The 18,045-nt window shown below is 43.6% G+C and overlaps 1 protein-coding gene across 3 annotated transcripts in view; it reads right to left on the reverse strand.

The window, feature by feature from the left end:
- MASP1 (MBL associated serine protease 1) overlaps window positions 1-18,045 on the reverse strand; it is a 63,158-nt gene that overhangs the window by 24,941 nt on the left and 20,172 nt on the right. For 2 of the 3 annotated variants that reach the window (XM_019623484.1, XM_019623475.1), the window contains exons 3-8: window positions 11,949-12,126; window positions 11,060-11,191; window positions 8,751-8,947; window positions 7,128-7,275; window positions 5,578-5,696; window positions 4,528-4,606 (exon numbers count right to left, since the gene is read on the reverse strand). In XM_019623484.1, the coding sequence (XP_019479029.1) occupies window positions 4,528-4,606; window positions 5,578-5,696; window positions 7,128-7,275; window positions 8,751-8,947; window positions 11,060-11,191; window positions 11,949-12,126 (853 nt within the window). Of the gene's footprint in view, window positions 1-1,836; window positions 2,058-4,527; window positions 4,607-5,577; window positions 5,697-7,127; window positions 7,276-8,750; window positions 8,948-11,059; window positions 11,192-11,948; window positions 12,127-18,045 lie in introns of those variants that run through there. The other variant, XM_019623490.1, reaches the window with a different exon arrangement.

Below are 18,045 nucleotides of genomic sequence, written 5' to 3' on the forward strand. Positions count from 1 at the left end.
CCATGTCTCTCTGTGGCCTAAAGACAACTTCCCTTTTTGAGGGCCCTTGAGCAGCTGCCTGGCACAAAGATGCTATATCCAGACCCTGCTTCCTTAGCTAGTCTATTTTTTTTTGCTTTAGAAAGAGTTTCATCCTTTTCTCTAAAGCAGCGGTTCTCAACCTGTGGGCCACGACCCCTTTGGGGGTCGAATGACCCTTTCACAGGGGTCGCCTAAGACCATCGGAAAACAAAAAGATATTTACATTACGATTCATAACAGTAGCAAAATTACAGTTATAGAGTAGCAACGAAAATAATTTTATGGTTGGGGGTCACCACAACATGAGGAACTGTATTAAGGGGTCGCAGCATTAGGAAGGTTGAGAACCGCTGGTCTAAAGCTTTATGTGTCCACTTCCACACTCTGGAATCAAAATGCCCTTCTCTTTCCCATTCCCATGGCTTCCGTTTCTCGTTATTCTCTAGAATGGAATGTATTACCCATATCCCATCTCCACTGTCACCTCTTGCTGCCATTACTTTCCTTCAGACACATCTTTCTTGACCTGCTGTCTTGAGTATGCTTTGTCACAATCCAGGGGCTTCCTAGAGAACTCACAGTTGGCTCACCCTGGCACTCAGGCCCCAGGGATGTCCTACCCTCCCACCCAGCTTCATCTTCGTCCTTCCCCTCATTGTGCTTATGCTCCAGCATCACAGATCCTTCATTGTACCTCTCTCTCACCTGCTGCTTTCCCCATATGGGAAACCCTGTGTGTCTATGCTCTGGCTATTCTCGAGGCTTTGATCAAAACTTGCTTCTTCCTGAAAGCCTTTTCTCATTCTTCTAATCAGGTAGGGCTGTTTCTCTTTATTTATTGATCTCTCTCTGATGTATGCATCTTCTGTAGCTTGGTAATGCAATTATTTGGATTCATATCAACCCGCTGCCTAAATTGTGATTCCCTCTATCACACCGAGTACACTATCTGTTATACTTTGTGAGCTTAAAAATATTGATTCAACTGATGCTTGTATTTAGTGACCATCCCATGTTCTATCTCAGGGGCACCCCTGCCCTAGGATGGCACCGCAGTCCCCAGACTACTCCCTGTCCACCCTTGCAGGATTCTGCCCTCCTCAAGCGGCCATTTCATTACCAAATAGACTGAGGAGTCATAATGCAATGCAGTGGTTCTCTAATATGTGTACCCAGATTTTGTTCAGGCTGAAGCAGAGATTCCCAGCATGCCGGCTGCCACTCCACAGCCCTTTCTTTATCACTATTTATGGCCCAGTGATGTCCCATGGCACCAGGGCTGAGGATTGCTGCTTTCAAGTGTGATACCTATCTTTTGAAAATTTTTAATCGGTAAATTTTCAGTAATGCAAAACTTGTAAGCCCCAGAGGAAAGAACACCTGAGGATGGAACCTCAGCCCTGTGTTAGGTAAAGGTGGAAGGAAAACTTTGGGGCATGAAGATATATCTATTATAGAGTCCCAAAAATCCATGCTATATGAGTTATCCTTAGTTTTACCTACTCATGGTTTTTAAGAAAGGAGCAACAGGTAAAAATATTATCGTCATAAAGTCATAGGCATTCTGGCCTATTTAAACTTGGGAGTGTAAAGTGGATTAAAGCCAGGACCCACTTTGACCTGGTCAACCAAAGATCCTATGATTGTACATTAAATCTTGTGTCTTTAGGACCAAAGTAATTTTTCCTTTGAGAAGAATACAGCACATTTAGAGGTACTAAAAAAATACCCCATTGTCTTTTCATTATTTTCCATAGTAATGTTTGAATAATGGGTGAACTCTCAAAAGGAGGACTGTTCTCATACACGCAGGAGTTTCAACTGCTTGAGACAGTGTTGCCTTGTTCAGCGTCCATTCTAATCCGCACTGAAATGGGAAATGGAGTGTTGGCAGGGTGGGGAGGGATGGAGTAGCTCTGGGACCCCGGGGTCTTGTGAGTGATCCATTCCTGGATGTCTGCACTGTGTGGGGTCCTGTCATTCTGTCACTTGCTCTGACTCAATCTCGAGTTCGCTCTCCACATCCATTTCGGTTTCTGCCACCATGGTGAAGATCAAAGAGGAATCAGGGGGTGCAGAGAAAGGAAGCAGAGAGAGGAAGGAAGAAAAAAAGAAGAGAAAGAGAAAAATTAGCAAGCAAAGCAGAAACAGTTCACGCAGGAAATCTAGAAATCACTCCACCAGAATTGATTAAGAACACACAGTTTAGGCACAGCCAGTGTGAAGGACAGTTTGGGATTTTGGAATTTATACCATTTTGAGAATTTGTACAGTCATAAATCCTGGCTCATGAGGATTATAACATTCTTCCCCTGGAGCGAGCTTTGTATTTATCTGGCTCTAACCCTCATTTGACGGATAGCATTCAGAGTGGAACAGGACTTGTCCTGGGTCACTACAGCAAGGTGGAGGCAGGGCCAGGACAATAACCCCTAATTTCTACTTCCTGTTCCAGTGAAAGTTTACTCACAGCACACACACACTTCCTGTCTGTTCCCAACCCCTTTGCCCACAATCCCTGGGGACTCTCAACATCTCAGATTTGTTTATCTTTACATCTCCCCTAGAACCCCACACATGCCTGGGACAGAGTTGCTCAGTAAATACCTACTTAGTGAATGAGCAGAGATGCTGAGTGTATCTGAATAGGGATCTCTAATAGCCCTAATCCAGGCTGTGCTGGGAGAACCAAATCATATTAGGGAGAAAAAAAATATTCTTCTTGTCTTTGGTACAAAATAACAGACATTCTTTTGTATACAAAACATGTCACAGAAAAGGGTACCATCAAATAGAGTAGTGCCTTACTCGAGCAACACTTCTGTTACAATGAAAAGTGAGTGTGTTTCATCAGGGGAAAAAATTATTATTAAACTTTCCTACTTTCCAAAAGCGTGAATGAGAGAAGCCAAACCTATTCCTGGTGGGGATGGGGGTAGGGGCGTGGGGTGGGGTTCTGAGTGAGGAGAAGAAATGAGCTTTTACCTATTCCTGGTGCTCCACAGGTGTGATATGTACATAAACATGGTTAGTCCTCAGAACAACCAAGTATGCAGAAAACTGAGGCGAAAAGACTGAGTAGATAGATGGCTCAGGGACTCTCAATTGGTAGAGTCTGAATTTGAATTCAGAACTTCCTGACTCCAAAGCCACATTGTATCCTCTACACCCCACATCCTTCTTTACTTCCTCCTTCCAAATGCCCCTTTCCTTTGGGTGGAACTCAGGGACAGCACTGCACATGAACCATGCACGTGCTGGAAGAGGTGGCAGATGAGTCTGCCGGCATTTGAGTTCCTCCATGTCTGGACCTTGCCTTTTCCATCTGAATTCCCTATAGACTGCTGCACAGGCATCCAGTAAATGTTTGTTGAAACTTTTTGTTGAAGTCATAAAATGTCCCCCCTTTTCCCACATTGGGCTCTGACTCCAGCCACATCATCATATAAAAAAGGAAAATTAAAAACAAACACACTCTGCTCCAAAGTTCTGCTTGAGATTTGCCTCAAGGGAGCCCCGCTCCGATAGTGTCCCATTGGGGCAGTGGGAGTGCTGCCTGCCCACTGGATCCAGTCATTTAGGAGAAGGGAAGAGGACACCACTCCAAAGTTTATATGTCATGAATTAGGGGTGGGTGGGACGAACTCTGATTCTTGACTCCTCACCTCTCCTTTTTAAAGCAAACTTTCCTTCCCTCCCTCCTTCTCTCCTTTTCCTTCCCTTTCTGTCACCATGCCTTCTCTCATCACCATTGCCATAGATGAGTTTCTGAAAATTGAGGTAGTCCTTATAAATTTTGCATTGAAATCACCTGGGTTGGGGGAGAGGGGTGGTGACTGGCGATTTGTATTTTTACAAAGCTCACTAAGTGATTTATATGGACTACATTATTAGAACCACCAGGATATATTCTAGAATATTAAAGCTAGTCCAAACTCCTTAATTTTGTAGTTAAGGAGAAGGCTCTTGTCCACGGTCACGGGGTGGGTTAGGAGCAGAGCCAAAGCAAGAACTCTGGGTCCCAAAAGCCACACAGAGCTGCCTCCCCTGCTTCACACATGTCTCCTGTGCTGACCCCACAGCCTGAGCTGTCCCAGAAAACTTAGTGGATATGGCTGATGGCCACATAGAGACTGGCAAGGTCACTCAGCTCTGGGCACAGGGACCAAAATAGTTTCCTGAATTAGCATTTGCCAGAGCTAGTTTCAAACCTGAAGACACACTATTTCTTTAGCAAGTTTGGCAACCTTTCTGCAGGCAGAGGTAAAATTAGTGTTTAGAAAGTAAACTGGGACCCACCAGAAGTTTCTTTTGGAATTCTAATGTCTTATTGCTGAAAAAAACATTAATAGTCTTTCTATCCAACCCTCATGTGTCTGTTGAATTCCTGCCTCCGTTCTTCTTAAAGTGAATCTGCCAAGCTGTCACTTTTGTGTGGTCCCTGCTTGGATCCCACCAGTGCTGGGGAGCTCACTATTTTATAATCAACCAATATTGTTTTCTTACTTTTACAGGTGGGAATCTTGTTACTCCATGTCCCATCCTTCAGACATTCGATCTGAAATGTGTCCATCTCCGCATTATCCTAGGAAGAAACATGGAGAAGGTGTGGAAGAAGGAAGAGAGATGGGGCTGGTGGTTGTTTCCCGGTAAAACCAGCTCAAACTCCAAACCGGAGTGTTCTTGACTGAGATTTTCCAACCATGGGCCTCCAAGAGCAAGCTTGAAGATAAGGGAAAGATAGATGCTGAATTTGTACTCCCTGGTCATACTCTGGAGAAAGGCAAGGGCTGGGTAGAGAAAGAGGTTTGGACAACTGTGGAAACCTGCACCCCTGACTCCTTTTTCATTGCATGGGCTCTCAAGCCTGAGTGAGCATTAGCATCCTTGAGGGCTTTTGCATAGGCTGCTGGGCCCCATCCCCAGAGTCCTGATTCAGTGGGTCTGGCCTGGGGACCAAGCCTTTGATGATGCTGCGGTGGGGACCCCACTTGGGTAATCACTTCTTGGGAGCAGCAGTCCTCTAGTTTGGTTCACATCAGAATCAGCTGGGCAACATAAAGAGGAGCCAATCCCTGGGCCCCACCCCAGAGAGTCTGCTTTAATTGATCTCAGGTGGGGACTGGGAGGTGCTTTTGTTTTGTAAATTAAGGAGGTAATTCCTAGGAGAACCACTGTTTCAGGGTAGGAGAGTGAGCAGTACCTGTGTGCCACCTCTAAAACCTTTGCTTTCCATCCCGGTTTCCTCCAGTAATCCTGATGAACTTCGTTAAGGTTGTTTGTCCTGACTGTAGGGCTGAATAGATCTAGATTTTTTTGAAATTCAAACCAGCCCACGCTCTGATAAAAGACTTTTGTACCAGTTCCAGAAGTGAGAGTCTGGGACACATGCTTTGAGTTTTTAGGAGACTGGAATTTCTGGAGCATTTTGAAGGTTTATGGGGAAGCCGGGAAATACCGTGGTGGGACCATGAAGCTTTGGAAGGCCACCTGCCCTGGGAGCCCTGGAGATTCCTGTGGCCTGGTGGCTCCCACTTCCCAGCCTGGACCCTGTACCTTTAGCACTTTGTAGCCTGTGTCACAGCTGATGAGCACCTGGTCTTTGAAGAAATACTTGGCTTGCAAGGGCTCGATTTTCCCGTGGACAGGAGGCTGGAGCCCTGGGCACTCATTCCCTGCAGTGAAAGAGCAGCAGGTGAGAAAACAAGGAAAAGTCTGACAGCAAGAGGCCAGCTCCTAGAATGCAGGGCCTGATGGGGGTGAGAGAACCACAGGACTGGATATCAGGGGCCTGGACCTACTAGGTCCAGAAGAAGACTTACTCTGGATCCTTGAGCAAGTCACTTTCCAGCGTGGACCTCAATTTCCTCATTTGTAAAATGAGGTGGTCAGCCACGTGATTTCATCAAAACCCAGGGTTGGAAAGTATATTAAATGTCATTGGATGAAACCCAAATACATACATATATATATATATATATATATATATATATATATATATATATATATATATATATATATATATATATNATATATATATATATATATATATATATATATATATATATATATATATATATATATATATATATATATATATATATATATTAAACATCTATTTGCATTCTTATAGTGACAGGGAGCTCAATACCTCCCAAACCTATACCTTTCATCTTGGACTCATTTGGTTAAAGGAACCGTGTTTTCATAGTCAATTAAAATTTATACCATTTTTATTTTTACTCATTGAGTATAGTTTGCCCTCTTGGGGGATGTCAGGATGACTCTAATTGCTCTTTCTTTTCAAGACCATTCCTCAAAGTGTTAGACTGTGATCATATGCCTGTGAGCCCTCTCTTCAAATGGCTAAATCAGACAGATCTGGGCCTACCCTTGACATTTTTTCCTGGACAAACTCTCTTTTGTTAATATTCTCTTCACTTCTCTCCCCAGAACTGGGCACTGAATTTGATCATGCCGGCCAGGATATTGGAGTCTACAAACTGGTTTAGTCATTATGGCCAGCTGTGGTCTTTTCGCTGATGTCCACCCTCTTCTTCCTCAAGTTACTGCAGACCCCTTGGGTCAAATGGCTCTATCAGGCATTGGGCTGGGACTGGCTGCATTGGGGTACTGGGCAATGAGGCCTGTGGGCTTTGCCAGTCTGCGGGAACACAAGGAGGCAAACTGCCATAATGGAACTTTTGGAACTACAGGCCCACACCCAAATTCACCTCAGTCTTGGACAGGGCTGGAACTACAAGTGTCCTCTCCAGGCCCAGTGAATAACAGTGTGAAGGGGTGCAGTTCAAGAAACAATTAAAAAAAATCTCCCCATGTGATTCTGAAGTACAGCAACTTTTCAAAACTATATCTAGTCCAAACACACCATCATTGCTGCCCTTCATCCCAATTTATAGATATGGGAAACTGAGTCAGAAAAAGAATGCACCCTGGTCCCAAGCTACTTAGTGACAGAACTGGGAGTGCCACAACCCAAGAGGAGTCCCAGGCCTGCACCGCCTCATCTCTCGGCCACTGCTCCATGAAAACTGAGCATGGCAACAAAGTGTGTGTGACCCAGGAGGGGAGAGGCTGTTTGTTACCTGTTGCACTATATGAGAGTCTCCACCCTCGGTTCTCGCCTGAGTTGTCACTACGGAACACGATCTGGACGCTATGGGTCTGTGTATTGATGGGTTCTGGGGCTTTCTCTCCACAGAAGGGTCCCAAAACTTTTGGACCAGCATTAATCTGTGAGGGACAAGATGGAGAAAACGAGGGTCACATCAGAGCAGTGGTGGCTGCTGCAGGGACCACCTTAACACTGCACCTTGGGTTTCCTGGAAACCTCCATATGAACCCATGATATTGACTCACATTTCTAGTGGGTATTACCATTCACCAAACAATTCCAATTCCACTGTCCAATCTACAATTTACAATGGCCCTGGATGTGGACAAGGCAGGCTAATAATTATCTGCTCAAACATATTACGACTCAGACAGGGGCAGAGCCCTGTCGATGCGCACAGGATCAAAAAGGCCTCTGCTCTGAAAGACATTGCAGTCTAGTCAGATGAGTCTAACAATGAATAATAAAATAATTATAGGCTGCGGTAAGGGTTATAAAAATAATCATGATATATATATATATAATATAAATGTATACTATATACTTATAATTTATATAGTAAAATCTATGCAATCTATATAATTCATCATTAATATGATAGAAAATAACTTTAAATAGGTTGTTAGGGAAGGCCTCTGTGAGGAGGTGACATTGGATTTGAAACATGTAGGATGAGTAAGAGCTTGTCATTGGAGGAGGGGGAGAGAATACTTTCCAGGCAGAGAAAACAACATAGGTAAAGGTCAAGGCCAAAGCTGAGAAAGAGCCTGAAAAGTATCAAGAACAGAAAGGAAGCCAGCATGGCTGGAACAGAGGGAGTGCCGTGTCACGAAGTTGGAAAGGCAGGCAAGGACCACATCATGTTGAAGAGTTTATGCTTATTTTCACATTCAATCTTGATCTAATCTGATTTTATAAAGATCAGCCTGGATGCTATGGGAGAACAGACTGTGTAGGGCAAGGGCAGAAGCAAGAAAAACAGCTAGGAAGCTTTGCCGTTGACCAGGAGTTAATGGGGTTTGGACTAGGATAGAGGAAGTGGGATGGAGAGAAGGGAATAGGCTCTATTAGCTGAGCCAGATTTCCCAACTCCCAGTCCTGGGTCCTCCCTATGCCTTTAACTCTTTTCCTTCCATCTGTGAGGACCAGGAGTCCTTAACTCTCATTTGGTGACTTCTACAATCCTGGGTGATACCTTCATCTTGTCACTCTTCCTGTGGAGAGTGGAAAAAGGTAAAGCCCCATGAGGTTAAGTACCTGGATAAGGCTCACAGTAAAGCTCCTGGGAAGCTGTGTGTGGGAGGCAGAATTCTAAGATGGTCCCACGTGACCTTCACCTGTGGTGTTACTTCATGGTGATGTTACGTTATATGGCAAAAGGGACTTTGCAGGTGGCCAAGAGGATAGTTTTAGATCAGGGAAGATCCCTGGACTTGATCTTAATGTAGTGGATGTTATTGTAAAGAATTACTTTTTGGGAAGCACACTACTTGGCCCCCTTATCCTGGGAGAAGGTAAAAGTCAAGAATATCAATTTTCCCAACCCAGCAGTATTTTCCAGCATTGCCAGGGCAAAGGTCCATTGTAGGTTTACCTTGATATAATCATAGGGGCAGGGCACTTCTGGATGGTCCTCAATGTCAAAAATGTCCTCAAACTGCAGGCTGATCACGAAACCCTCCTCCAGTTCGATCCCATAGAAGCATTCGGAGCTCTTAGGGTAAGGGTTGGGAAAGTCGGGGCTGGTGATCACACCGGTCCTCTGGGTAAAGAGGTTGTCATGGCACTCCACTGTGAGAAACATTGCAAAGCAAAGTGACACACCACACCTGGCCACAGCAACTCCTTTCTCATCTGTTACTGTACGATTTCCCAGTAGTCCCAAGAGACAAGCAGGGAAAGAATCATTATCCCATTATTCCTCACAAATGGGGAAATTAAAGTTCAATGATTATTTTCAAGGCCACACACACAGTAATTTTCAGAGTCCAGACTCAAAGGCAGTGAATGTGATAAACCTTCTCATCAGATTCTCTGATATTGGTTTGGGGAAGGAGGGGGTCTCAGATGGGAAGGTGTTAGATAGAGTGGTTGTGGGGGGATGTCTGGGCCTCTTTTGTCCTGCTCTCTCCCCTGCCCAGAACTCCATTAGGCCTCTGCTCAAAGCCTGCCTCCATCCCTCATCTAACACAGGACACTCACACACACCCTCACTCTCTGGGCCCTGGCCTTGCTTTGTTTCCCTTCATGCTGCTGACCACTACTTACCATATGTTTGTTTTGTGGATTTTCTTGCCCCTACTCTACTGAAAGTCCCCTGAGCTCAGGGGTTCTGCTTTGTCCCCCCTATATTTGCTTTACCAGGGGCCCAGGGTCCTGGGAGCCTGATCATGGCTTATCCCTGCTGAGGCTCCTTTATTGGCCACTGAACCTTTGTCCTTGGGCTGACCCAACCTAGATCTGGGGTGTCAATTCTTTCTAAACCCTTGTTCATCCTGCTCATTTGCAAATGAGAAAACTGTGGCCCAGAAAATGGGGTGTGACTAACTTGAAGTCCCACCATTGTAAGCTGCAGAACAAGGTTTAGATTGAGGTCACTTGAATCCCCAACTTTCATTTTCTACCCCAAGCGCTCTCATGGGGATGATATTGCCCCAGAGGGGGCTAAAAATTGGTTCTTGGTTGGGGGAAAGTCTTACTCTTTTTATGCATAATCCACAGATAGGCATATAAAACATAAACATTGCATATAATGTAGCTGTGGTATTAAAATTTCATGGGTAAGGGCAATTAGGAAGATAATGTTTTAAAAGTCTCCTGGAGGCAGGGGTGAAAATGAAAAAGAAATCAAGAAACCTTGCTCATTCTTAGCCCCCACTGTACTCAACACATGGTAGATACTCGATAAATACTCAGTGAAAACCATAGAAAATATAATCCTTTTCATGAAAACTCCTGTATGACTGATGAGTCATATAGGGATTTTATTCAGAAGAAAGGAGAAGTTTTTGAAGGAGAAAGGAAAAGAATTCTTGTTTCCAATCTTGCCCTCCTCCGATGACCCCTCACTGGGCTTCCAAGGGAGTTTTCTAAAACATAGATCCTTATCTGCAGTCACACTAATCTACTGGTAATTCCCCAAACATTCCAAATCATATCCTGTCTCAGAAGGTTTGTGGAAGCTGTTCTTTCTGCCTGAATGCTCTCGTCTTCCTTATTCTTTCATCTCCATCAGAGTCACCATCTCTGGGAAGTGTTTGGTACTCCCTAGGCAGACTCAGGTCTGATCGTGCTGTGGCCACACTTCTTGTGCAGCATTTACTACATTTCACTATTTGCGTGTGTGGCTGTTATGTGCTAGCCAGGATGGTCCCCATGGAAAGGGGCTGACCCTGCTGTTTCTCCACCCCTGCCCAGCCCAGGGATTGGGACAGAATAGGCATGTTGATGATAGATGAAAACAGAGAGAGCAGGAATGAGCTGTTTTCTTGCTGTCTTTGTCTTTCCCTCTCTCTTCGCTCTTCTTCCCTTTGGACTAAGAATCTCTTAATCACAGAGAAACTTCAGGGGCCATGGAAGAGAAGAGAAAAAGGAACTGCTGGGTAAGGCTCAGAGAGAGGACTGGGAAACCAATTTTCCCCCTTAACTTGGCCAGGCCAATTACCTGCAGTAGGAGAGGCAATAGGGACAAAGAGCAGATATTTCTGCTGCCCAGGAAGAAAGATGGCCTAAAAGGTAGGGCTGGTGAGCATTTCAGCATCTTCATCCATGTGGTGTCTGAGGCACAGCTCTCTGACTTCGTTTTTGATTGGCCCTACTGCATATCTGTCTTTTCTCGGAGCCTTCCTAATCTGATTGGAAAATGTGGCGATAACAGTGATGAAGAGTCACCCCTGGGCCCACCTCGGCAGGTCCTGTTGTCCGTGTGGAGGATGTAGCCAAAGCGGCAGGAGCAGTAGTAGCCGCCGATGTAGTTGTGGCAGTAGTGGTCACAGGACAGCTCCTCGTCCTCCCGCTCTGTACACTCGTCCACATCTGGGGGCAGACAGAGCCTCTCAGTCAACCAATCCGTGTGTGATGATGAAGACAACAGCCCATGTTTACAGAGCACTAAGTATGGGCTGCTCACTGAGTTGGGAGGTACAAGCATTCCCTCATATAGGAACAGAGCCCACAAGTAGCCATTATCTCTATTTACATGAGGCAGCTGGACCCCAGAGAGGTGAGCAACTTACCAAAGATCACAGAGAGCTAGGGTCAAACCCAAGCAACCTGACTCCTGGTGGTGCCACTATCCCCCAACAACTGTGATAATAGCAAGCAGGACTGTTACTATTCCCATCTGTAGATGATAAAACTGAGACTTAAAGGCCTTAAAGGACTGACTCCAAGTCACACAGATAGTAAATGGTGGAGTCAGCATTGGAACCCAGGTGGGCTGGCTCTTAACGTCTACTCCACGCTGCCTCTCTCTTTCTATGTCATTTATAGGGGTCTAACCCTGTCCAAAGCATTGCAAATATAAAGATAAAAAGAAGTATGTTCTCAAATCAATTACAAAATTTGAACATACATTTCTCCAAAAAGGATATATGAATGGCCAACAAGCACATGAAAAGGTGCTCCACATCACTAGTCACCAGGTGGATAGATACGTGATAGAGAAAATGCAGTAAGGCATTCATGGCAGAATCTGTGTACACAGGTGTTCACTGTGAAGAACACAGCACAAGGCACTGTTAATCTTTAGAGAGAAAGTGAGGCCTGTGGATGAGCCACTCCTCCAACTTACCCACAGCCATGTAGTGGGCATCAAAGCCTGTGAATCGCTCCTCATTGGAGAAATCTGACTGGAAAGTGATGGACATGAAGGAGCCAGGGGAGAGGACCACTTCCTGGCCAGGGGTATGCTCAGTGTCCGTGGACTCCCTTCCACAGAAGATTGCCAGCAACTGGTCTTCAGTTTCTACCTTTGGAGTCAAAGAAAAAGGGTACAAGATGAGCAGCTTCCCAAATTAGCATCTCTGCTGGTCTCCAGTAGAAAAGAGGAAGGGGTTGACTAGGAGCAGGCCAGGTGGCTTGGGAAACGCGACGAGTGGGGGTTCATTCTGAGATTTAAGGAAAGAAACATTACAGGTTAAGTCAATGTGGCCGCCCAATCACTGTTTCATTCATTTTGTTTAGGTCCATCAGAAGTAGCTTGACATTTGTCATTCCTGTTGACAACCAAATGGCATATTTGTTGAAACTAACTTGATGCTAAAATTCAAAAACAGTTATATAACCTCACAGATGAATTCTATATGCAGCAGACACTTACTACATTTCTAAAGAAAAGAAACCTTACATAGAATATATTTCATTTATTGAGCATTCAGTGTGTGCCTGCCACTGAGCATAGCATGGGATAGGGGGTGATTAGAGAGAGAATAAGACATAGAGCTGTGCATGGGGAAGACAGTGTTCAGACTGATGAAAACTAAGACAGAGCTATTATACAGGGTGACAAGTGATTTAATGGAACACAAGCAATGGGAATACACTCAGAAGGAAGTGAAAGATCCCCACTAGAATGTAAGCTGCTGGAGAACAATACTTTGTTTTCTTTGCAGATATGTCTTGAGTGCTTGGAACATGACCCGGCACATAACAGTATATTTGTTATCAAGAAGTCAAAGTGCAAGATCCATTCTGAGAACAATGAGAAGCCAAGGGGGACTGCAGGAGGAGATGTACTTAGAAGGATAGGCTGAAACTAGATTATGGTTGACCTTGAATGCCATAATAATACGTGGTTCTTCATTCTGTGAGTAAAGGGAAGACATTGAAAACTTTTGAACAGGGAAGTCATCTAATCAGAACTACATTTAACAGGTAGTCTTAATAATACTGAAACTACTGGAATCATCCAGAAATAGTATATGTTTGTGTGTGTTTGTTTTAAGATTCAGACATGCAAAAAATGCCTATTTGCTAAAAGAATTCACCACTTTGGAAGAGCCAGAGGCCCTGTGTAAATTCAGAGACTGAAGCAGAGGTCCTAAACTGGTTGCCTAATGCTGAGTTTTTGTGTTGGTTTGGGAAGCACAGTATGGCAGATGGCTGGCATATTTATTTGACCATGAATACTTGGCCTACCCACCATTCTATCATTTATACCCAAACCGATTCTTTTAAGCTTGTTTTTGTGTTTGCAACCTCTAGGCTGACCTTTTACCCAAGATGTATGAGAGAGTCTCTCAGCAAGAATTAATATTTCTGCTGCCTTTCAAAGTCATTAAAGAAAAGCTCTCAACCGCTGCCTAGCTCTAGTCGATTCTAATGAATTCATTGTTTTGTTCATTAGCTTAGTATGTCAGAGTATCTTGACATTTGACACTTCTGTTTTGAACTAATGATTTATTTATTTAACATAAGTGGAAGTTTTAAAGAAAAACAATTTGCCCTGGCAACAAAACACAAGGACAATTAATCACTAACTTTGGGACTTGAAGTGTAAACAGAAGATGAGATCATGGCTTTGCTATTTATTCCTCTTCTCTGCAGATACTAGCCTAACTCGCATCAGCCGTATTACCGTAGAATGTGCCTATCTGCACGCAGCTAAAATGTCACTTCCTTGAACATCACAGCTGGTTTGTTATTTTGGTTTTCTGAATTTTCCAGATAGTTGAAGTTTTACTTAACTATAATTTTAAAAAAACAAGGGGTTTTTTTTTTTGGTATAATGTTTTTTAAAGTGCGTTATACCAATTCCTGCTTTCTTAGGTGAAACATACTAACCTTTTCTTGGGGATCCAGGGACACTGTTATGAACGTCAACCACCTTGGGAGGGATATTGGGTTGTGTAGTGTTGCTTGCCCTGTGCTGAACGTCCTCAAACTCTAATGCCTTTGCAATTTTTATGCCTTCTTTTTGTAGTGTTTTATTTTCTGAATTTGTTATGAATTTATTGGCTGAAATATATTGTAAAATAGAATCCAGTTAAGCTGCTGCTCTTCTTAGAACTTAATAAAAATAAGACTAAATAGATTTAGCGTGAAGACCTTGGAAAGGGCTTCCTCTATGAATAGCTGCATGAACTGAAGTGTACTATCTTGGTGGCCTCTGCTTTAAAATAATGGGAGGTGTATGGATCTGGCAGGTAGAGGTCCTAAGCCCTATTCCCAACTCTACCATAACCTGTTATACAAACGTCCCTCTCTAACTCTCAGTTATTCACCCAATAAAACAGGGGTTTGAACTAGCTGAGCTCTATGTTCTCTTCCAATTCTGACATACGAGTATTCTAACAAGTCATCATATCCAATACTATCAGATCCATACATACACACTAGAAGATAGTGAGCAGTAGTTTCAACACATAGACTGCTTTCAGCTGAAGAATCTGATGAACTTGAACTTGTTTGTAGTCTATCAACATATAATACAAAAATAATTTACTAATGAGCAGTCATCTCTTGAACATTAATGCTTCCAGATACAGCAGCCTCCTCCAAAAGACCCAAGGTCTTTTGAGTTCTATAATGCCTGTAGCATGGACACTTTCAAGTGAAACTAACCAGAGGTAATTTGGATTAAGGAGAGACCTAATGAAGTTCTGTGATAAATAAACTCCCTTTTTGTATCTTTAAGGTTTAGGGACCTTTTCATGATGGAAGATAAACAGTCATCACCTGCAGAGCCATGTTATTTTAGAGAACAGGTAAGCATGCCCCAGCTGAGACCCATGGGACAATCTGAGCCATATACACCTTTAGAAGTAGGAAAGAGAAGGGCCTGGGGCCCTGTGGATTCAGCCTGTAGCCCTGGGGATTCAGTCTGTAGCTCAGAATAGAGTCCTAGAATATCAGAGTTGGGAGGGAAGGATCTTTAAGAGCTATTTCAATCTCCTTCCTTCTAGAGGAAACGGAAGTTGAGAGAGGGAAAGTGACTTGCTCAAGTGTAGAGAGATAACCACAAGTATTTCTTGATATGAATTTTGCTTTTGGAACTGTTTTGACCCTGGAGAAAGGAACCCACCAACCCAGAGCATCCATGACAAAAGACATAGACACTTTGACAAACAACTTTTCTGGCTCAAGGGCCTCTTGAAACCTTCCTTATCTTGGGTGCATGGACTGTCTCTCAGAGAGGATGTGGCTCAGTGACAGCTCCAGCTATAACTTAAACAGAGGGGGTCACTGGCCCTGATTAATATTTGCAGCTCCTGTTATGAATTGCAAAATTCTATAAAAATCATTTATCTTCCTGGGAACAGGTGGAATATCGAACCCTGGCTTCTTTCTGGACTGTCCCATTTCTGTCACATTAACATTAGGAAGGAAAATACTTTATCACATGAAGACATAAAATTCATAATAATAGACAGTGATCTGGCTGGGGATCACAGACTCTTCATTTTTCTAATTCTCACTATGGACAACCATGTCCTTTCTGGCTCTTGTTATTTAGGGTACCCACACATGGATACATGTCCTCAATTTGTTTTCTTTCAGCTTAATTCAGCAATTACTTATATACCAAATTCTGCCTAGACTATACTGTAGAGAATGCCAAATATTACTTATTTGTTGCACGAGCATAGTATGCAAGTCCCCTGCCTCTGGGAATGTAAAATTTAGTAGAAGAATAAGATAAGTATTCAAATACAGAGCATTGTCAGGGTACAGTGATTGCAATGAAAGATAGGAATGCCCACTGGCTTAAAAACGGGGGAATGGGAATTGCATCCAGCTGAGGGGAATTAGAAAACATTTAGAAAGGAGAAAATGTCCTTTGAACTGGGAACTAAAAGGTGAAAAGGATTTAGGCTGGTAGAAATAGTAGGTGGAGGGCTGGGGGTATAGGGAGAGCATCCAGGCAGAGGAAGTCCATGACCTGAGGGTATTCAGAGTCTCAACCGCCCCTCCCTTCCCACCATCACCTGACATAGAAAAAGGGTTCTATTGAGGATAGAAATCTGGAAAGAGAAATCTACGGAGAAGCCAGAATTTCCTATGAATTGTTTACCTCACTAAAAACAGCACAAAACTCTTAGGCAAAACTAAGGCAAAGCAGCAGAAAAGTTGGCCAAATTTCTGTGGGAAGACAGCTACAGCTGCTCTCCACATGTCCATAAAATTATCTCATCTGAGTTTAATAAACGCACTGACCTCTACCCATCAGCTCCTCAGATCAATGGATAGAAAAGGTAGCTAAGAGTGATCATTCTCATTTTATGGATGAGAAACTTGAAGCCGAGATGACTTAAATGAATCAGACAGTCATTACTTAGCTCCAGGTCTGCAATTTCAGCATTCAGATTCCATAGTCAATAGCACTCATGCTCCTTTAAGGCGTGAGGCAAACTGACAAAAGCTGTCCTACAGACCCAATGGCTCAAGGTTTTGCTTGTCAGTGTTCCTGAGCTACACCCTGGAGGCTAATGCATCCTAGAGGTCCTTTGATACCTTCTCTGGGTCCTCGAAGAGCTTTGCAGGGCTAATTTAAGCAGACATTCAGAGGGTGTGCTGGATTGTCCTGTTGTCAGTTTATCTGGGAACTATATGCTCAAGAATCTCCCTCCCTGTACGGTTCCAGGGTAGAGTTGGCCAAAAGAGGGAGTTGAGTGAGTGTAGAATGCGACAATCTTTTACTCTCTGAATCTTGTTTTATGATCAGATTCAGAGATGGACAGATGTAGATGTGCCCACTATGTTCTAACTTGTCTTCACACTCTCAATCTTCATCCAGATCTTCTTTGCAACTACTGATTCTGATGACCAACAGTGGCCCAGGCTTACCAACCAGATGCTTGCAGGTGGACCCACAGGGATGGGAGCTGCTCAGAGCCAACAGCTTCTCATTGACCCCTTCCCAGGAGCTTCCCCATGCCCACTTTGACTCCTTACATGGCCTGGACTTCTTGGATTCCCCTGCAGATGCCCTCATTTCCACCCATGCCAGTGTTTCAGGAGAACTGATTGGTTCTTCAACTCCCTGTCAATGTGAAGCTGGGACCTTCACTTTCCCAGCTCCTATAATTACATGAGTCCTAATGCCCATAAATAGCCATTATCTCACAATACTCATAGAAGCTCTGCTTTCTTGACTGTACCCTCGCTCATACAGTTATTGACATCAGAAGTAGCTGCTATAGGAATAAAAACCTAGACCATATGGCTTCAGTTTGGGGGACTGGCCAAGAAGTTTAGGCTAGAAAAGCTGTGAGAAAAATGCTATAAAGTGTTGACAAAAGGTGGCCTGAGTCATGTAGTGGTGAAACAATTGCCAAAACTTGCCTGTGGCAAATTAAAGGTAGATAAATGTACGGTAATAGGCTTGTAGATGTGGATAAGGAGATTTCTAGGCAGAATGTCAAAGTGTCAGTATGTACTTCTAACTGTATATAGGAAGGTACTTCCAGAAGAAGTAAGTCTTCAGAAATTAGAGAAAACACAGAGGGCCCAGGGCTAGCTGGGTTGAAAAATAAGACTATTTCTCACCCCTAGTCTCTACACTAGCAAAATATTTTAAAAGCAAAAATAGCTTTAGGATAAAAATCGTGTCAAAAATCTGGCTGTAAGTCCTTTCATTGAGGTGTAGAAGATTTAAGACAGTGCCTAGGGCTCCCTATCAGCTAGACAAAGGGGCATTGAAGAATCTGAAATGCATGGTCCCATAGCACCCTGACATGCACTCCAAAATAGAGCGAGGACTATTTTGAAGAGAGCTGTGGGTGCTGTTTTTGTCTAGTGGAGTGTACTATATTTTGAAATAAGAGACACATGAAAAAAATTTTAAGGGCGATGTTGCCAACCAACTTGGACTAGAAATGACTGAGGCAATTCAAAATCAAAAGAGGCCTCTAGGTCCCAAGTTTCAATGCACAGGAAGTAAGTGGGAT

The sequence above is a fragment of the Hipposideros armiger genome, unplaced genomic scaffold (assembly GCF_001890085.2).
Source record: "Hipposideros armiger isolate ML-2016 unplaced genomic scaffold, ASM189008v1 scaffold_14, whole genome shotgun sequence".
Classification (NCBI taxonomy): domain Eukaryota; kingdom Metazoa; phylum Chordata; class Mammalia; order Chiroptera; family Hipposideridae; genus Hipposideros; species Hipposideros armiger.